Genomic DNA, 22,699 nt, shown 5'->3' with positions numbered 1-22,699 from the left:
ACTGATGTGACTGTAGCTGTCTAAAATGAGAGTTTGTGAGTGACAGCCGAAGTAAAAACAGAATGGTTTCTATTTGCCAGATGCTCAACTGTTTTATCATACAGAATGTTTAAGGTGCCAAATTCTCTGTTCACCACTTTTGGAAAGAGAAACACTTTATACTTTTACAAAGGTATTTTTGGCAGCTCCCCTGTCTACACAGGTGCACTGTGTTTAGAAATCAGCTCTTTTGCCGTGCTGGTTTAAGATCTATTTATAAATTTACCACAGCTGTCTCCATGTCTCCTGGTGAGGGGCTGATTTCATCGGGGGAAGTGACAGAAGAGCGAGTAGTGCGTGGAGTGCGTGGAGAAGGGAGCGTGTCCCACGCATTGTATCCGCTTGGAGGGGGCGTTGGCATCTGAACCCCTGAACGCTGGCAGCAATTCTCTGGGTTACACATCCAGGCTTCAAGTAACTTCTCCCTGTCCCAGTCTTAAAGAAATATAGAGGTACAGGAAATTATGTACCTGACAATGTTTAAAATATATTTTGTAACTCCACTGACGCGCTGGGGGGGATGGGGGAGGCGGGGAGTGGAAAGAGCGTCGCGTCCGTCCCGATCGCGTCCCGCCGGAGCCGCTCCGGGGGTGCTGCGCGAACGCGCTCGGACACCCCCGACACACCGGAGTGCGTGGATACTCACAGCCACACACACAGAGCGGACAGCCCTGCAGCGTCACTGGGGACACAGAGGCGGGACGGGTCCTTTATATGGAGCTCCGAGGGGCTTATTGAGGTCCCCGCCCGAAGGGATCCAGGAACAAAGAACACTGAGGGGTGCGGGGTTTTATCCGGATCGGCACCGGGGGAGGGCAGAACATCAGAGCCTATCCTTTGGGGACCAGGGGGTGGAGAGGGCGTGGGGTGACAGGACAGTGAGCAGTGGGGAAGGCGAGGGGTGGAACAAGGGACCCGGGAACCAGTGGGATATCAAGGAAAGGAGAACTTAAAAAGGGTAAAAGGGGGTGGTCTTAGACCTCTGAGCCTGCCCACTGCCCACCAGCGGACCTCCACTGTTTTGGGGCTCTGTGGCTTCTTGGTCATTCCTGCAGTGGATTCAACCACTGCAACACTCCACCCACATATAAACACTAGACAAAAAAATTTAAAAATGACTAAGTATAATAAAGTGTGATTGAATGGAACCTTAGACATTACATTTTCAAGAACGCATTCCAAGATAATACATAATGCAATGCATTTTTGTAAATAATTGCATCACAAGCATCTCCTTTCCCTTCAATATCTTAAAATTATTTCTGTTATTTATTTACAGCAATTGTAGTAGCTAGAAGACTCAATTGAAAACCAGAACTGTACCAACTTTCACAGACAGATGAAAATATACCAGCCCATATCACCGAATTTTCATTATTTTCCTTTCTATGAAAAAAGTAACTGTTTAATATGAATTTAATTTTATCTGTTGTGGGGTTTTTTTTAAATGAAGCCAGGAAATGAAGGAAGAAGACTAAGTAAGATCCAACTGGATTACAAAAAGATTTGAGACCTAATGAGTCTTTATATATATATATGCATATAAGTGATGTGTTTCCGGGGGGGAAAAAAAAATCCCACCTAAGTGGAAAGAAAATTTCATATATTCTCACTACATTTTATTCTATAATTAAGTGTTAGTAAATGTTTTACTTCTCTTCATAATTAACACATGTTACTAAATGGATCCACTGTGTTCTCTTTACTAACTTAAGAATTTTAGTAAAACACAAGGTAGTTATATTTGTTGAATTGCTTCTTTTTTATCCTGAAATCTACTGCTGTATAATGAACTAAAAGAGAAACAATGTTGAAAAAACACTTGTAGAAAAACGGTAAAGTTATCTGTTTTCATGACGTAGCATTTTTTTTAATCTTGCCTCTAATTCTACATACTTCTGTCTCTCAATTAAAAGAAAAAAAGAAAAATACACTCTTAACTCTTAACACCTGTGTCAATAAATTGATATATTTGTACAACAAAAGAAAGCAAAATCTGATGGATTAAATATTATATGCCTGTAAACTATTAAACTGAGTATATAAGAATGATCTTTCCAAGAATTTAAAACATGCTTTTCATACCTCGTGTGAATTAAGTCAAGATTTCACATTAGTCTTCTGTTAATTTCAAGATTTAATGCAAAAACATTACAATTTGTCATTTGATGTCAATTGTCTAAACGTCTGTAAATACCTGAGTTATTCCCTTTGCTAAGCTGAACCAATACAGCTACAGGCATAATAGTTGGCTTTCTCATGACTTGCTAATTGTCTGTGCCTCTATCTGTGCCCTGGCCAATTGCATTAAGTTACCAAGAACATCACTAAGGCAACATCAGTAGAATGACCTTTCCAACACAGACTGATTTCTTCTCAACTTTCAATTCCTGCTTGCTAGATGCTGGCAGACATTTCTCCATAGTTTACATCAACCTCACTGATTTTCAACTAATTGCAGTCTGAGCTGAGAGTTTGAACAGTATTCCCATAATTTTCCTCTTCAAAATATCTGCACAGGTTATGGATCCTACTCAGTCAAGTATTTATAGTTTTTAGCCTTAATGAGACTATTCTGGGAATACAACAGCATTCAAATATTGCACATATTATAAATACAATATAAGAATTAAGCAAAGAATCAACATTAAAAAAAAAAAAGGCAAGGACTGTGCCTTAAATATAATCAAACTGGCACAAGCTCATGTTTACTTAATTTAATGTTAAAAGCAACACAAATATCAGCTATGCAAAATAATGTAAAAGAGATGAGTTTCAGGTACCACAACTCCTCATTAAAGTGTACCAAAAGCTGTGGGTTTAAAATAATGTCGATTTCACTTTTCCCTGTCTCACTGATTTTCACAAGGAGCCCACAAAAATAATAGGGTATGAAAGCTTAATCCAGCAACACAGTGATGAGCATGCAAACCATTAACTGCCTGAGTAGTTCCTTTGGCATAAAGTAACAATGCAGATGCTTCAGTAAGCATAAGTTTTTAATCATTGAATCAAAACCTAAAGCTTACACTGAATTTCAGAGATACTTTTGTCTGGAGCAAACACACTGAATTCAGTATATCCCCTTTCTGACAATCCCAGTTTAACTTGAACAAGAGTACAGATTTATTTAATTGAAAATAAAGTAGTTACAGATATCCCAATGGAAAAGCATACTCTGTATTAAAAGTGTAACTATAAAAAATCCTTCAAAGGACATACACTCATTTAATTTAAATTCCAAGGCAATTTCCAACCACTTATTACAATGGTCAGACTGCTTTTATTAAAAAAAAAAAAAAAAAAAAAATTGATCCGGTTTTATACACAAATATGTAGTGGCAGAAAACCAATCATCTGACAAAAATAGGTTTGATGAATTTGACTTTTTTGACATATAAAACCATGGAAGTTTTACTCCTGTGTCTCTCACCAAAATAGGGCAGTTCTGTTTTTCCACACTGCTTAAGTTAAACTGTCTTCCATTATAATTCCTAGTTTGAATCACTTTCCTATCAGCTTCCCCGTCTGCCTCAATGCTTTTTGACATACTGCAGCTGTACTTCTTTATGAAGTACTGTGTGGTCTGTTTCCTGCTATTTGATTAACCACTACTTCCCTTTCACTTGGAAATAAAATGCAAACATAGAACTGTGGTTTTGAATTTGCTGAAAGCAGTTTCTTTAGACTTTAAGGTTTGGGATTACCATGTGCCCGAAGTAGAGCTTCTGCAGTAAAGAGCGGGGCTTGAAGCATGTCAGCAGATTCCACGATCAGCATATCCTTAAGCCTTCGCAGGTCTTGAAGTCTTAGACCCTCATATGGCTTTAAGAAGAAAAAGAAGAATGATAATTTATGTCTACTATTTTCAAGTTAATCTCTAATGCAATGTTAAAAAGAAAGCATTCAAAGTACTGTTACTGTTCACGATCTCAGTTGTGAGGCAGTATGGGACAAAATTTATTCACTGTGCACACCAAAGACCATGCAAAGCTATATGGAAACGCCGCCATTTTTGTAATATTTATAGTATGATTTTTGTAAACTTCAAAATCTAAAAGCCATCTTCAAATTATAAGATAGCCTAACACCCACTCTCTCTCTCCCAGAAAAAGCTAGATATTCACAGAATCCAGATGAACTTTGATTCAGTGATTAGGCCTCAGATATTGTGGAATAGCTATGACAGTGCATGACTAGATTTGAACTAAGGATTTAGAGAAGAGCCAGAGAAAGGACAGGTTAACATACATTGCATATAGACTCTCTGACACTAACTTTATACATTAATTGAGACCTGCTAACTCTGACTTGATCTGGAGGAGGATACATTGAGACATTAGACAGTGAGAAGTTTGTGAATAGAATCCAGTACAGATCCTCTGAGGCACCCTTTCAGAAGCGAAGTCAGTCCTGAATAGGACACATGAGACATGCAATTAGATGTGCCCAGAAACACAGAAGGGTTGAGTTTGGAAGGGACCTGCAAATGTCATTTTTTCCCAACCTTCCTCCTCAATCAGGGTCACTTAGAGCCAGCTGCCCAGGACCATGTCCAGATGGCTTCTGGATATCTCCAAGGCTAGGGATATACTGTACATGAAGATGTCAAAACTCTTTGAGAAACAATGGCCAACTCTCATAGCCCTACAGAGAGCAGATTATCCAGCTACCTTCCTGGTCTGGAGCTCCATTCCCTTATTACAATTAAAATGGCCAAATCAGAAAGACAAAAAGAAGTAATTTTAGGATTCAGAATTAGCTCCAACCAAAAGAGCAGAGATACACATATGTTTGCAGACTCCTTTTTAAAACAAAGAAAGGAAGATTATGACAGCAAATAATGTATTTGTTAGTGTTGCACACAGAAAATGCTCCCTAGGAAGGAAGAGGAAAAAACAAGTGGGAGGGTCTGCATAGAGAATGGATACAGAAAGGGTATGTAAAAACCACTATTCTTACATGCACTGGTTTTATTTATATAAAGGATAGCTAACAAAATATTTAAAGCATTTGACATAAAATGTTACATGCTCAGAACTAATTAGGAACCTGGCCACCAAATGGCAATTGTCTTCAGCAATTTGGAGACAGAAGTACACAGCAACAGTGGTGACAGATAACCACAGTTAAGACTATGCATCATTATTTACTATCTCCAGTGCTAGATTATAAGGACACACATGTATGCATACATACATAGTCCAAAAGCAAAAGACTGGTTCTGTCCTAGAAAGGTTACAATCTAAGTAAAAGTCTACTGTCCCCTTTGAGGATAACAAGCAGAAGGCAAAAGTGATGGGGAGAACGGATTCCCTGGGTTTCTAAATGCTTTTGTTCTTTTGAGACACCTACACTAAAAATGTAACTTACTTCCTGTACTCCAGACATCATCATAAACTCCATAATGCATCTAAAACCATAACTGACTCCCGCAAGGACATCATCTCCTGTTAGATAATCAGTGAAATAAACAGGTGCTTCTCGATATTAGAAACTTTGTCATCAGCAAGAGTAATGCTCCACAGATATGAATTGGGTCTTTGTTCTTTTTGAGAAAGCAAGCAAAGCAGAAGAGAAATGACCTATGAGTGTCCTGACCTGTATCTTGATTGCTCAAGTTCAGGCAGTTTCTGTATGTCCTTCCATTGCTGATCATGCATGACTCAGTAAAGGACAATCTGAACGTTAATGGCTTGCACTGAAATAAATCTGGGCCACTTGGATTAATAGCATGCTGAAATTTGACTGACCTTCTTAACTTATTACAAAAGAGATAATTCAAAAAAAACATTTCAGAGAAACAGGGATACTGTGTGCCAGAATGATTATAATTGTGCTGTATGTACAGCAAAAAACCAGAAGCAAAATGGTCATGACTGAATCTGAACTCCGTTTTGAATTGCAATTGTAAAACAATCAGCTGTGTCAGCACAACAGTACTCAATTCTTGAAGACCATATACATCATAAGAAGAAATGTCTTTTCTGTTAAACTTGCAAAATATAAGCATATTTTATGACCTGCTATTTTATCCTGAAATGCAGATATATTCAGAATTATATTTAATTGATTGGTTCTAGGTCAAACACTGGCAAGTATCTCCCTCTGAGTAACAGACTACTATATTATCTCAGCTGGAGCATTCCACACAACCCAGCAAGGGAGTTTTGGATCTGCAGTTTTTAAGAATCCTTATTTTATCTTTTTAAGTAATAAGGAAAATCTTTATTAAGAATGTGTTTGAAACGTCAGACATTTGTTTCATAAAATAATGTATAAGCCCACAGAAGAAGCTGAAAGAAAAGAAATTTTAGGCTGGCACTATCAAGTAGCTTAATCTGGAAATTCCAGAGTGAAGATTTTATACAATGGGAACCTTAAAAACGTTAATGTGTACAAGACAGTCTTGTAGAGATTTGTGAAGATACAGTCTTGAGTTATGAGGGTGTACATCCTTTATATAATATCACAGAGGTTTGTTTTTAACTACTTCAAACAGTGATGACTTATCTCTGCAATGCCATGTGCTGTAAAGGATTTTGATTACAGCTTATGATGCTCAGAGACCTCCTTTAATGGTCATTTATGGAGGAGCTCTTTATTGATATTTGCTGTGAAAAAGACATTGATCAATACTGGCATAATCTAACTAGATAATGATTTTGAAATATACTGTTAGAGTTACTACTTTAATGCATTGCTGAGCTTCTCACTACAGATTCCAACATTTCTGTATTCTCAAGAGCCCTTCTTTGAAATTTTCTTCTCAAATTTTTACTACTAACATTTAGATATCCCAAATTATACATTTTTTTTCTCCTGAAAGTACTTTCAATATGTAAGCTGATTATTTTAACAGCTCATTTCAAACTATTATTACTTTCTTCTCTTTTAAAGCACCATTAAAATAGACAGGGGCAAAGCACCTCTTTGCTACAGTGATGACTATATAATTAAATGATGTCAAAACACTCCATGTAAACATCCTTCTTTATGGGTGGATGGAGTTCTATAGTTAATGGAGTAATATATTAAAAAATTATTTATACTCCATTTAACTCATTCAAGTAAAATTATATGCACTACATGTACATAAGAGTACATGTATCTTAACTAACTGTACTCCCCTTCTCTCCTTTCACTTAATAAACCATTCTCTATCTGTAGAGAAAATAAATTTTAATAATTTAAGAAAATTCTTTGTACTTATGGTATTTGCATTACTTATATATTTATATGACATCAATTCAGGAACTGAAAACCATTCAAATTATTATACACTCAGTAAATCTGTGATACACTCACTAGCAGTGATTTTTACAGTATTCAGTGGCACATATGTAAAATGAATGAAGCAATTATATATTTTGCTATTGCACAAGGTATTTCACTGTGTCTGACTGAGAGCCAAAACTGTTCTTGATGATCTGCTCTCAGGTACTGCTCATTCCCACATGTTTCTTATGTAAGTTTAAAACATTACATTATTTGATTGAAAGGAAGGACCCTGTTATCTCCCAGGGGTATATCACCAAGACAAATATGCTCTCATGCTACAGTAAACAGCAATGTAAGAGACTGTGCAAAAGAACAACCAAAATCTATAAAAGCAGCTTAAGAACAATCACTTACTGTCATATTATTTAGTGTATCTTCAATTAGATTTAAAATATAAATTTAGATTTTATATGACAAAGATTTTTTTTTCAGATTATTCAACAAAGTAAAAGCAAAGAATCAAGGAAAAAAAAGATTGTGTTCTCCTGTAAACATGGCATATTTGGAAGGGGAGCTATTGGGTACTATCATTCCAGATACTACTGTGCAGATCATAAACACTGGAGTTAAGCCCATTTGGCTGTTTTGCCTGGGAAGAAATCCTATTCATGGTTTTCAAATGTTTTATCTTTTCCTGTAACCTTCATTCAAAAGAAGCATTTCCTTTGAAAATGCATTTCTTACTGTTCAAAGTTTTTAAATTATTCATGAATGAATATTTTCTGTTTTGGAAGGATGTTGAATGGCAACAATTACAAGCTGAATACTAAGCTAAAAAAGCATTTTGTACACTCCATCCCTTAGTTTTCAATACATAAAAAAGAAATAGATAAAAAAAGTAGAGGATCATCCTTGAGAGGCAATTTTGGTGAAGCATCAGTGCTCTGGGGCTTTTGACGGAGGCATCACCATAGCCAGTGGTAAGGGCAGCTTTCACTGCTGTCCCAGACATTTGTGTACAGACCTGGAGGATGAGGACATGCAGTCATTTGGATTGCAGCTCAGTGTAAATCTTTCTAAGGCTGTTTTTTCAACTGGTTTTGGCCACTCTGAGGGCTAAGATTGAAAAATTAACTTCTCCTGGCTCTTGGCTCCTCCCTTGTGCCAGCACTTGTGCTCTTAGAGATGAATACGTAGTTAGACAAATTATCCCACTGGAAGTCATAAAGAAAGCGGGGAAAAACCAGCAGGGAGCACATGAAGACAGAATTGCTCTATGTAAATCCCCAAGGTCATCAATTGGTGTACCAAATTCCAGGCTGATATTTTTTGGCTTGTGAACATTTAGAACACACGTGAGATGTATGTGAGATGGACAACTGTACAGCCCCTTGTAACTATCAAGTTTTTAAGCTGGTTTTGCTCAGCATCTACCTTAAAGAGACATGAGACAATATCTTCTCTTACAGAAAAACTTGTTCAAGTGGCCCTTGATTTTTCCCATGCATATCTGTAAGCTCCCCATCTTCTTAACAGTGCTGGTATATATGCCAGCAAACCCTTGCTATAAATATGATGATAACAACTATTCAACTTACATGAAAAAGTTACATATCACCACTTTTTAAAAACTTTTTCTTCTTTCAAGCTAAAATATTGCCATGATCCAGCTGAAAACATAACCTTCCTAATAGTTTTACTTGCATAACTGAAGGAGTGGTAAACTGCAATGATGGCAAGAAATGGCTGCAGCCTTTCAAAGTGTTTCTGCCAAGAGAGGAAAATATAATTTCAAACTATCTTCTTACAGTTTGCGTGCCCCTACATGGGAATATTCAGAGAAACTAAATTAAGTACATTTGCTATTTCAACGTACAAAGTATATTAAACCTCATGTCTAAATCTCTCATCTAGGAATAAACAATCTAATTAAGCCTGTTTATATTTTAATTGATCCAAGAAAAATGGTCAAAAAATTAATTGAACACTACAAAGACTTTCTTACTCACAAATAAAAGTGACCATGAGTGGCATTTTTCAGGGAAACAGTTCATGTGATCTAAGCCTACTCATGTATTTTCTTTTAAACATCCTTAGGGCATAAGTGGGCTAAGCTAGTAAAAGGCCAAGCCATGCTATTTCTGAAGGGAGTAACCATAGAGAAATCTACTGTCCTTTAATTTAAACAGAATTAATTTGTACTATTCACTGAATCATATAATTTATCTATGTATTTGTCATGGGTTAGCAAAGCATAGTCCTGGAAGTGATGTTCTTGCAAAGGGGTGCTTACAGCTTCCTCTGTGACCTGACAGCACCTATCAGTGGCCAGTTTGAATATGGACAATTTTTAAAGCCACTGAAAATTGTGACTGCCTCTGTGATCCACACTTCAGAATAGAAAACCCAGAGGCAGACTCTGTCTCGTTTCCAGTGTTGGGACAGGTGGCTGCAGGCCCTGTGCGGGGGCCAGCGGGCCAGGCCCAGGCCCTGATCGGGCCAGGCCAGGCCGGGCCACGGCCACCCTGGAGCCATGGACCTGTTCCAGCCGTGGAACCCCCCCACAGCCCTGCTGTGGGCAGCCGGAGCGGCTCGGAACCGCCCCCCTCTCCAGCAGCCAAGATTCAGCTGAAGCTGCACCGCTGTTCGGCAGAGATCATGTGACCAACAGTGATAAGCGAAATGCCAGCTGCAAGGCCTAGGTGAGATTAACCCTTTTAGTGCTGTGAAGAGCTGAAAACCTGAGGGAGGAGAAAGAGAAGATGCTTAAACCTGAAATTACCCATTGTAATTTCATGAAGGCATGGGGGGGTGGAGCGTTCAGCTTGTACTTGTGAGCAAAAGCACCTGCACTGAGATAGGCAGATGCTGAAGCAGCAGTAATTTCATGAGAAGTTTGAACAGGGAGAAATGGAAGCGATGAGGACTTTTGCTCCAAATGGAAAAGGAGAAGACCTCAGTTCCTAGAGATGCTCCCAGAGAAAGCCCTAGAGATGAAGATGAGGAGGACCCTTTGCTCCTAGGGAAGGAGGAGGGCCTCTGTTCTTAGAGATGAAATGCTCCCAGAGATGGGTGAAGAGAACTTTTGTTTCTGAATGGCTCAACCCTAAATTTATAGCCCAGTAATTCAAGAGTGGACCTCGAAAGCAGTTGTGGGAAAAGCTGCAAGCCGGGGGAAGGGACTCACATGGGAGCAGAGAACCAACCCGGGCGGTTGGCTTGTTGTGATAATGTTTTCATAGCATGGGCAAGAGAGACTCCTCTTCCTAAATGGACTGAACAAGGTTATTATAGAAGTGGTAAACAGACTGAACACCTCAAGGGTTGTCTTTCTACATTGTCAGTGGGAGAAGGGAGAAAGGTGGGGGGAGGAGAAGTGTTCTGAAGGTGTGGTATGATTTTTTTTTTTTTCCTTCTTTTAGGTCTGTTAATAAACTTCTTTATATTCTTTCAAGTTTGGTGCCTGCTTTGCATTTCTCCTAATTCTTATCTCACAGAAGGTAAACAGTAAAGAGTATTTTGGACCAAACCACTACAGTATTCTTATTTAGAATTTTACTTAACTAAAATCTGATTATGGATAGGGAAGGAACTTGTACTCAGAATCTTTTTGGTCAAATTAGCCTTATGGAATCACAGTTGTCTGTAAGGCATAACAGAATTCAAGCAAATTTTTTGTCAGTGAATTGTCTCTCTGTTTCAAAAATTTACTTGGAAATAACACCACTTGTTATTACCTGTTTTTCACACAAACTCCGGTATGCAGTAGCTTCAGGCATCATGTTATAAAACAAGAAAGTAAATGCGCTATTTTAAAGTCCTGCACTAGTCAGTTTTAGTGTTTTTTGTAACATTCAACGCAGTCTCAGTCCAGGAAGATCCACTGAAACAGTTTCCCTACTCTATTCCACAGATTTGCTCCATTTCAGAATTTCTTTTGTCTTAATTTTTGAGACAAAAAGGCATCAAAATAATAAAAAAAAATTGGTTTAAATTAAATAAAGATATTAGTGTCATTGAGTATTTTAAAATTAAAGTTTGGTTTAGAGAAACTGTTTCCCAGCTTACTGGCCTCACTGTATCTCCTCCAGCCTCACAGCCTGCAAGACAGTCCAGGTAATTAAGATACGGATAAAATTTCTGTTTCATTTTGACAATGTATTTGTTATGTTCTCAGAGCTTAAATTGAAAATTATAAAGAGCTGTGCTTGAATTTTTTTACAAATACAAAGTAAGATTACCTACTGAAATACTTTGCAGACTTTTGTCACAATGTAACTGCAACAAATAATGTATAAAATACTTCAGATTTAAAGTATCCTCTGACCTCTTTTTTGTCTAAAGCAGCATACTCAGCTTCAATGCTTTCAGCTTCAGGATCACGTGAAAATACCATTCGAGATTCCAGGTTAAGAGCCAGCTCTTTGTGGTGCTGTTTCTCTGCACAGTCACATGGGGTATCTTTATTTTCATTTTCTGCAAACAGATCTCCACCATGTTTTACTAGAAGCTGAAAAGTAAAACAGCAAAGTAAGCAGTTATTAATTAGCAACTCTAATCCATAAAGAAAAGGCACAGTAGTTAAGAAGAGAACAAAAAAATATGAACAAGAAAAACAGAGAAAAATACAGTAATAATAATAATCTCTAGAAAACAAAGATTCTCTATTGTATTAATTAAATTACTGCTTACTTTCATGCATAATTATAGCTATATCCACAGTAATTCCAAAGAACCACAAAATCTAACAAATATGTTACAAGGCAATGCTGCACAATGTTAGTTAAGTTTTAAAGATTAAAATTCTGTTTACTGATATGGACAGTGCCCCACAGAAAATGAGGGGCCTGAGGCCCTCAAGCATGTGTCAAGATGGAGCTAGAAACACCTTTAAATATTCCTTCTACGTGGGTACAACTCCACCGTTTGTATACTTGTGCTGGCAGAAAATAGGAGATTCCTTGAGTAGGAGAGATGAGAGGATACCAATTCACAGGGAGCACAAAATACTACTGGCAGCTCTACTTTGTTTTTGAGGACATGAAAAAAGTGAAATGAAATAACGCTAATTCTAGTAATTCTCATACAGTCTAGTATGGTGCCATTTCACCAACCCCTTCTCTTGCCAGTAAACTCCCCCCCCCAAAATGCAATCTCTAACTATTAAACCCTTGTGCTGCTCTGCTTAACCTGCTAACTTGTTCTTCTGCTATAAACTGACCTGATATAAGCAAGGACAGCATATGCCACAGATTTTAAAGGCCCAAGTGGACCGTTCTGTTGATTTATGATGACACCTTTATATCATTACTAAAATGATTCATCTCGTTTCTAAATAAAATCTATAAACATTATCTCACCTTCAAGTTAAGATCATGATGTCTGTAACAACACTATCCAGGGGATTTTAAAACTCAGGTTCTAATTTTTATACTTCTAAAAAACCCCAAATTTCTCCAATGTTATCTGTTCTTCACATAAGCCTTTTAGATCATGATCAGACACTCCTTAATTTTTTCTTCAATAGAAGAGAAAATTTCCTTCACCTGTCACTGCAGAATACAGAATGTTTTTTACAAACCCGGATTCATTCTTGTAGATTGGGAAACCTTTCCCACATTCTCCAAAATAAAAAGAAATGCAAACCCAAAAATACTGCAAACCAGTGCAACGACAAGATTTAGTTGAGAAGATATTAGTGTCATTGAATATTTGATCTTCATAGCAGAGTATCAGGCAGAAATACAGATAATATTGGGACAACTACCAAGATACACAGCCAACAATTAACCTTTGTTCTATCTAAACTTAACATTGCCAAAACTTTGTTAACTTGAGTATCATATTCTGTCGTTCATTTTAACCTCTAACAGAAATTTTACTGAGGCAACTAAGACCTCTTCTGAGGGAAAAAAAAAAAAAAAAAATTATATATATATATATATTTGAAAGAACATTCCATAGACTTATGCAGCTCAAAATGTAATCTGCAAGATGAGGAATATGCAAAGCAAAAAGTTTTTAATAATGATGCCATATTTCTCTAGAAGCACTGTTAAAAAGTCTTATGTTGCTTGATTAATTGAGATTAATAATCTAAATAATCATATTAGCAATTTAAACAATTGCAAAAATACCATTTAATACGCCAAATATACTGTGATACTGTGGAATGTATCTGGATGAAATCAAATCTATTCAGCATGTAAGTTATTATTGTCTATTCAATAGTTTGAGATAAGAACATTAATTTTGCCCAAACTATCTTTAGCAATGGGTTCCACACAGCTGTTTTGCTCAGAGAAATCTAACACATGTGAATGGAGCAGTATCAAGACTGCATATTTGACTGCCAACTCCGAACTAGTCAGCTAGTAGGTGCTTCACCCACAAGGATCTATATTTGGGGTTTCCTTCTCTTATTTGGGTGGGGCAGGGATAGGCAAAGATACAGAACTGGGGTTTTCCTGAAAAGTGCTGAGACAATGAAAGAGGAATGCTGCTCTGAAGTGAGAGTAACCACCGCAAAAAATGGGCAAAAGGCACTCCTGGGGTTCTAAGTGACCTTCAGTTTACTGAAGAAAGGGAAGACAACTTGAGGATTAGGCAATTCAGTTTTTTATCTCTTTTTGTTTTGTTAAGAATTTTAATCCTCAAATACTTCCAGGAACAAAGAGATATTGTTAAATTCCTTCACTGATCTCTGTTTCAGGCTTGGTGAAGGCATGTAGTGCTCCTGTTCATAAACCTGTTCCTGTTGAAGGAGTTAGAAGGACTACAGACCACAGACTGGAGGACTTAGTATATCTCAGATCCAAGGTAGGACTTAGTATATCTCAGATCCAAGGTCCTCTATCCCCAAGGTAGGGCACATAAAGAAGTTTAAACTTGGGGGTGTACATTATGTTTCTAATGCAGAAACCATGACTAGTTAAGACTTCATAACTCTGGCAAATAGCAATCCACGTGGATCAGACTGTAAATTCTTCTTCAAAGACAAACTGAAAGCAAATTAGAATCAGAAATGGTTTACTCAATTACAGTGCCTATTGTCAAGATAGCATAACCCAGTTTATATAATTAAATGGGGAGCTAGCAGTCTAGTAACTGGATTTATCTAATGAATCACATTACAGACACTGAGAAATAGAATGATAATTTGTAAAGAAGCACAAACCATGAACTTTAATGATGAGTTTAAAAGGAATTGATTTTACAGTCTGCAGTTAAAAGCTGCAGCCCAGAACCACAATTCACTCTGCAGCAGCTGTGATTCTTTCTGACAGTACGGTCTGCCTGGATCTTACTGCGTGAGCCCATTTGCTTAATGCTCTTGAAATTGAAACTTCTGAACTGTTGTGTCTATCTCTAATACCACTGAATAGCCCCATTTAGGGACATGAAGGCAGAAACATGCAAAAGACTCCTTGCTCAAATCCCTTGTAAATCTGAAGGCTAAGTTTCTAAATACCAGATACTGAAATATATTGGAAACTCGTTACTAAAGTTTTCTTCTGTTTACCATTTCACTACCAGAAACAACCTTTCTTATGTCAAATCATTTTATGTGAGTGTTTTTCACCAACTTTGTTCAGAGGTCATTAAATGCTAATTGCTGATATCTCCTATTTTCTCATATGGCATGCACATTTGTCCTCTGTTGTATAATAATGTAAATAAAAATATGTTTAAAAGCAAATGTATCTATCATCTTGAGGAAGGATAGATAAAACACCTGTGAGTGAAATGCCTATAGTCAGAACTTATCAGGAAGCTGGACCAGATAAGTGGCACTAAAACAAGAGAACAAGAGCTAGTCCTTTGCAATTAGTTTCTTTACTAAAGCTGAAAGAATAAAAACTTGACAATCAAAATAAAAGCAGTAGTAACACAGACCTAAGAGATAGCCTGATATTTGTTTACAAACAAATCACATCACAAGAGGCTCTAAATCAATCTTATAACCGTGATTTATTTTGGATGAAACAATGAGCCAGACAACACCTATATGTCATTCAGTTACATGTATATAGTTAGCAGGGTCTGAGTGTACTTCAGCTAGTGAAGACTGCATGGTGACTTGCCTCCCTGGTGAAAATCAGGAAGTATGTAAATAATTTCTAAGGATGTGTTGAAGACAAACTGCTGGTGTGGAGCTTGAGGAGCTGTAACAACATAGGGCAAAGAAAAGAGAAGGTATCGGGGCAAGATTCAGGCTGTGTTACTGGAGGGTAAAGATCAGCACCTAACAGCAGCATCCTCTTAACTCCTTTCAGTACTGAGCAGGGAACCAGAGAGGCAGAGGCTTAAATAATAGCATAGAAAATGGCATCAGGAAGATGAGTTTTCATTTGTTAGAAGCTCAAAAAACTAAGGATTATCTGTATACTACCAGAATGAAAGAAGTGATGGATACTGGAAATAAAAAGACACTATCTGAACTTCTACAGAAAGAACTAATGAAAAAAACCAAAGGTAAAGAAGAATATTCAGTTCAAGGGGGTGCACCGCTGAGGCTGGGGAATTGACAAACTAAATGAGAATTCTCAGACAATATCTGAAAACTCGACAGAATACAACCAGCAAACATAATGCGAGAATCATAGAGAAGTTCACAGTATTGGGAAGGTGATGCTACGCACATTTTCTAATAAACCCCAAAAAACCTGATAAATAAATAAACAAACTAACTCTATCAACTAATACTAGTGAAATACAATTCTGGAATTAAACAAACAAACAAACAAAAAGCTTTGGTGATGACCTGACTAAAACTGTAACAATAAAGGTAACATGGCTACTAAGAATAGAAACGCTGCAAGAAAGAAATCACAAAAATAAAGGGAACTTCTGTCCCTGCATCTCCCAAGTATATTTAGAAAATATGTAAGCTAATAAATTACTCCTAAATTAAAATTTCAGACTACATAGGTGACTGGATAATAGACAAAACAGTCAACAAACACATCAGAGGAGGAGCAGCTCCTGACTGTCCAGAGTAGTCTGCAAGACCTAATTCAAAATGTTACCATCAAAGAGCTGCTCATTAACAATTCCCAAAGATTCATTAAACTTGCAGAAGAAAAAGACAAGAAATCCACTGTCTACTTTCAAAAAGTGGTACTAAGTAAGTGTGGGAAAAAATCATCTGTGAAGAGAGACAAACAGGACAGAATCGTATGGAAAATAAGAAGCTGAGGCTGTCTACAGAGGAAGAATATGTAAAGAACAAAGTCTGGGAAAGGTAAACGCAAAATCACAATAAAGAAGACTGACAGTTTTTTGAGCAGTATATCAAGTGCATAACAACTCAAAATAAATAATTTAGAAACATCACACAGTAAATTGTTCAATGTTTTTGTGAAGTTGGTTGCTGGACAAACTGTAAAAGCAATCTCATATAACATATAGCAGAAAAACGGTATGAACTGTTGGAGCCCAGATTCTCTGTGGATGTACTATGCATACTTTATGAAGGACACCAAAGAAAGTCTTTCAAATTGAAGGCTCAGCACAAGAGGTTCTAGAAAAATCAGTAGACCAAATACTAATATAAATACCCAGCATCAGATGGTACTTATATTCATGAGTCCTAATGAAACTCAAATATGAAACTTCTGAACTATTTATTATAATATGCAGCTTACTGATTAAATCTGTCACAGTACAAAATTAGAAGATAGTAAAAGTAATACCAATACTAAAAACAGCTCTAGAGAACATCAGAAAAGATTATCAGTTTTTACTGCAGAGAGAGGTCACCAGTGAAATCCCAGAGGTTCTGGGACCTGTTTAAGATATGAAATTGTTATCTAGAAGAGAAGGTGAATAAAGAGGTGATAAACTTTGCTGATGATACTAAGTTACTGAGCGTAGTCTGAATAAACATGAAATTATAAACAGAAGAAAAAGAATGTAAATTTCACATATAAATGCTGAACTCTGAATTAATTGTTACAATTGCAAATACAAATCTTGATGTTAAAATAGACAGACTTATGAAGATGTTAGCTGTTTTCAAAAATGCTAGATGTCTGTTCTTGTGTTCTTTATATTAAATTACCAGCACAATTAAATACTCGTTCTCATTACTTGATATAGTTTAAAAATAAATCTTATGTAAGACCTTCAAAAGTCATTCCAAATTACTCATTATTAACCACTACTTTCACGAACATTAAAAAAGCTGGACACTGTAAATTAAAGACATCAAATCTGTTCTTGAAACATGGACAGCATTTCATGTCTCAGCTGCAGAGCAAAATAAAAAGAGCTCTAATTTTCTCTCAGGTAGTTATTTCACTTCACTTTACACATACAGGATGCCTATGCCTACCTTTAAAGCTTTTTCTCCATTGTTATAGTCTTGTAATTAATTCCAATTTTTATATGTCTACATGAGTCTTCTTCATGTTGAGGAGTTATTGTCATGGAGTTAATGTACATGTAATCCATTTCTTTCATTTTTCTCTACAGTGTGTTTCGAGCTGCTTATCTTTACAATTTTTCCAATTAATGAAAAATAAAAAGTTAATTCAATATACCATACCAGATTCCCTTCCCCACGAAAAATAGCCTTGCGAAACACTGTCCATGTCAGTTACTCATAACAATATACATAAACTTATAATTATATATGAACTTTTACCTCGACGCAGGTTTTCATCCCTGAGGCAGCAGCATAGTGCAAAGGTGTATTTTTTTTGTTATCGACAGCATCAATGGCTGCTCGTTCATATTGTCCTTCATCCAGCTTTGCTCCCTTCCACTTCAGGATCATTTGCAGACAATCTGCTCTTCTGCAGTCGTCTTCTGAGGGTCGTGTCAGGCGAGGATGAAGAGCTCCTTCTGAGATCATGATCTGAGGTCCCATACACAGCAAGTGCATAGATGTCTCATTGTGCACATTCCGTTTATTTGGGTTACCATCTCTAACGAAAAGGAAAGTTCTGCAGTGGGGGAAAAAAATAGAAGAAAAATATTTAGCACACAATTCCATTCATTTCCTTGAAGTGGGAAGTGTGTATTATGACAGCTCTCCTTTTTGCAAAGACTTTGATTAGCTGTGTTAGTGACAAATGTTCTTCAACAGAGAATTACGATTGGACAGCTCTCCTCCATTCCTCTTAGGAGCTGAGAGCCAAGATCTGGATGAATTATTGAAATATCACTAAGTACCATATACAATTACTTTGTCAGTGTATGTGAAAGTTTATTCTACAATTCTGTGTTGCATTATGATAAATGTTATTAAGTCACAAGATTGATAAAATAGGTACTTTATTTCTTCTGCTCTGTCCTGAATAACACATAGCATTTGGTAGTTTGCAAATAGATAATGACAGAGCAGTTTCTTAAAAATTAATTCTCATTTTCTGTATCTTTAGTCAGATGATGATGTAGCACTTACTCCTTCTTTAAATACTATAAATACTTTTCTTGCCAGCACTGCACACATTGAGGAATGACTATTGACTTTTTCACTCTAGAATATATGGAAGTGCAACATAATGCAAACTCTCTCCTATACAGGTGACAGAAGCAGGCAAGAATTTAAGTGTTCTCTTGAATGCTTTAGAGGCAGTTCAAAGTAAAAAACTATTACCCACAAAAAGGATCACTTTAGGAATGAAAGGGAAACAACAGGCTTTTCTTAGAATCACAGCTCTGAATCCTAACAGCACCTGAGACAATACAGCTCCCTGCTGCTTCTTTCCAGCAAGGATTTATAGAAGTTACAATCCAGATCTGAAATGGAAGAAAAATCATACAAGCTCTGTGAATCTGAACTTGCTTTAGCCTTTTGAGGTATACTAAAATAAATTTTTCTTAAGGGAGAGTAAATGATAGGCAATGGCAGAGAGGAAAGATCACCTCTTTGAAGGACTGCGGTCAGAGAGACAGCAATGCTGAAAGAACTCCGTGTGAAGGGAGGAAGAACAGGTATTGTTCCCTCAGGTTCCCAGAAAGGTAATACCAGGCTAAATCTGAAGCATGGCACATACATTCAAAAAGTCACTGCAAAAATGACTGCTCTGTTCCAATAAACCCCCTCACATATAAAGGCTACACAAGTCACTGTATATCTCCTCTCCAGGCTGTTCCCTGACTCCAGTTTGCAAATATGAAAAAAACCAGTTATTCTGGAATCCCCACTAAGTTAGTGCAGGGGCCTAGGTTCCACCCTCCCTGACCACACCCATAAGACTAATGAAAACCAGTTTCAATCATTTTCAGGCAGTTTAGCCACCTGAAAGCAGGTGCTGCCTGCATACAAAATCAGGTAATATTGCTCTTGGTGAACAGGGGTGAGAAGAACCTGACAAACTTACCCAATTTGACAAAAAAAAAAAGTTATTTACCTCAGTTATTGCCTTATGCTATAGTTAAAAATCTAAATGCCATCTCCTCTTTCAGTTGTCCCTGAATACATCCCACCTTTCTCTGAGTTCACCCATGCTTTGTTCAGGACAATGAATAATCCTGAAACTATTTTTTTAATAAAGGAAGAGGCTGTACCGGGTGAATGGGAATTTCCCTTTCGGATATTATTGAAAATAGTCTAGACAAGTATTTCAGTAGAAAAAACTAGGCACAGATGATCTGGTCATGCAATGGAAGAATGTCTTGATAGCTGTTTGGTCAGTCGGATTCCTGTCCCTTCTTCCTCCTGAAAATCGGAGTGGTTTGAATTTAAAATAAAGCTTATTATTAAAACACCATTCTTTTAAATAGGTAGCAACAAAGCATTCAGAGCAAAACATAAAACAGTCTCCTCTATGTTGCCCTGTTTTGGCAGCAAAAATGTTCCTTAGAGAAATCTCTCTTTCATTCCATGATAGCTGACATGATAGATGCATTTGTTAGGCAATATGAATTTGCCAAACTTGAGATTAAAGATCTTGTCAAAAAAAAGTGACAGCATATTTTGTTTGCTTCAAGTTTTTTGTTTGTTCTCAGAGGGAAGGGATTTAGCTACACAGGCAAAGTGCTTCAGAGCCAATTACATGAAACGGTAAGACTAACCAGTATCAAACACTATCCAAAGTGAATTTGCTTGTTTGAATTAGCTTTATGTAGTATGAAACTTGAGACAGAAAGAAAGGAGGGGAAGGAAGGTGGGAAAGTCGAGACAGAAAGAGGGAAATGGGAAGGAGAGAGAGAAAAAGATGGGGACAACAACACAGATTCTATAGAGGTACTTGGATGTGATCAGCTCTTCACCATAAGGGGAAGTCAAGCCAATCCTGGAAACCCCAACTGAACCCATGACTTAGAGATGACTAGCATCCAAAAAAGGGCAAATTAATACATTTTACATCCACAAATTCATTACTCAACAGGGTTTCATTTTTAACAGTGGTATTTGGTGCATAAGACTTCCACAGAGCGTGCTGTAGATCCCTGCAATTTGGCTCTCAACTTCAGAGGTATAAGAAGCTAAATTTTGCTTGGAAATGTACTGATAGAGTGAAAATATGCATTGCCTATGGGAAGTATCACTTAACCACAAGGCAGACAGACTTTACTCTAGTTGCAGTTTCCAGATTTTGCTTCAATCTGTAGCACTTTGCAGAATCCAAACTTGAGGTGACAAAAGCATCATAAAAGTGTTGAAGAAGTGACAAAAAGGAAAGGGCTGTAACATTCACACCTACTACTATCTGTATTTGCAGAAAAGCAGCAAGAAAGTCAAGATCACAAGGCTGGGAACTTGAATAATAAACAACTGGGACACATCCTCACTTTGGGAAGCTAACAACACAACTATTTCTTCAGGTTTTAATAAAATCGTTAATGTTTGGGGCATGAAAACCACCATATTTACAGTTTTTTACTCTCTCTAAACAAATGCTATATATATTTTAGCTATATATAGATACACATTGTTGGAACTAGATGATCTTTAAGGTCTCTTCCAACCCATACCATTCTGTGATTCTATGCTACATATGTAAGCATAAAAAACCATACAAAAATGTACCCATGTGTGGAAAAATAAAACCAAAATAAAAAATGGGTGTAAAATGAAATGATAAAAGTAGTTCTGACAGCTGGAGGCTAAAACATGTCTGAATATGCTCAAAGACAGTGAAAGTAACAATTTTTGAAAGCAAAGCACTTATGTATACTGGATAAAGTACACAGAAAATTGTACTGTTGCTTTAAGCAAGGCAAGTAAGGCACTAGAAAAAGATGAGCTTCAACAACAGGGTGAACTGCACAGGATTCCCTTCCACAACATCCCATCTACTCCTTGGGTTAGACAGCCCTTGTAAGTATAGCTTGCTAAAGAAAGTTATACTGCAAACTCCAGTGCAGGCATAAACCTAAACCCCATAGCTTTAAGAGAAGTATGAGCATTAACAGAAGTATTTTAAGAGCATTAAGAGAAGTATGGGTAAGCCATGAGTTACAACAAAATACAGAAAGCCAAGCCATGCTACCCAGTAATTTAAAACTCATTTGCAATGAATTAATTCATACAATTACTGAATCATTCATCTTTTAACACAGTAGGCTAATACTGATGCATAAAACCTTGAATAACTATGATTATTTCACTAACCAGAAAGTACTGTTCTCCCAAATACACTATAAGAAAACAACTAGTGTACTAGTAAGCACTTGAAGAAATTTTTTTAACAAAACATTACTGTTTGAAATAATATTGTGAAGAGTATTGTGTTTTACCTGATGTTGAAAGCCACATCTAGTAAATATAATTATTGGTATTTTTATTCCTTATACAGCGCTAGAAAGTTATTTTTTAGTACTTAAAAGTTTCTTCTCTGTTTCACTAAGATTCTTAAGCGTTTCTTACAGCCCAGGAATCTCCTGCATGCAGTAAAACCCTGGACAGGAGAGAATGACTATTCCTATTCTAAACCAAAGAATAAGCTGACAGGTCACTAACCATTTATGAAAGAAAAACCACAGGCTATTATACTGATTTTTTGTAAGTCTTAATTCAATTGACCCCTTGCCTAACAACTGTTGCTAACACTACCAGAATTCCCATAAACACTAGAAATATCCTGCTGTAGTAAGGAGTGAGGCTACACCAGTGATAATTTGGTTTAAGAGCAAAAGAAGCATCTGAGAGGCTGTCAGTGCTACTGTCTCCACTGCTGATGGAAGTCTGTAAAAGTTAAATCTTTCTTCTGAAATTTGAAATCTTCACAGACATTTCAAGGTCCCTTACACTGAGTACTCCACTCTGGCCTCCAATCCTGTATTTTTCCTAAACAGAATTTTTCTGTTTCTGCCTCCATTTATTCCCACTCCTATGACTCCTACCAAGTATGGTACATCTGGCAAAAGGCATCAAATAATTTCCTGAGTACTCAAAACAATTTCTGCAGATTTTCAGAGAAAACCACCAATTTGAGAAGCAAATCCAGACTATGGCACATATGAATAATCTTTTACTTAGAGC

At 36.9% G+C, this 22,699-nt stretch overlaps 1 protein-coding gene across 4 annotated transcripts in view; it reads right to left on the bottom strand.

Moving 5' to 3' along the window:
- The window catches only part of ANKIB1 (ankyrin repeat and IBR domain containing 1), an 89,675-nt gene that overhangs the window by 25,905 nt on the left and 41,071 nt on the right, over positions 1 to 22,699 (bottom strand). For all 4 annotated transcript variants that reach the window (XM_082280067.1, XM_082280070.1, XM_082280069.1 and 1 more), the window contains exons 3-6: positions 17,909 to 18,209; positions 11,588 to 11,770; positions 3,747 to 3,864; positions 266 to 474 (exon numbers count right to left, since the gene is read on the bottom strand). In XM_082280067.1, the coding sequence (XP_082136193.1) occupies positions 266 to 474; positions 3,747 to 3,864; positions 11,588 to 11,770; positions 17,909 to 18,209 (811 nt within the window). The remainder of the gene's footprint in view (positions 1 to 265; positions 475 to 3,746; positions 3,865 to 11,587; positions 11,771 to 17,908; positions 18,210 to 22,699) is intronic.

Source organism: Coloeus monedula, assembly GCF_965178545.1.
Source record: "Coloeus monedula genome assembly, chromosome: 1".
Lineage (NCBI taxonomy): Eukaryota > Metazoa > Chordata > Aves > Passeriformes > Corvidae > Coloeus > Coloeus monedula.
Note: the sequence above shows the minus strand (reverse complement) of the source record. Positions and strands in the feature narration are given on the sequence as shown.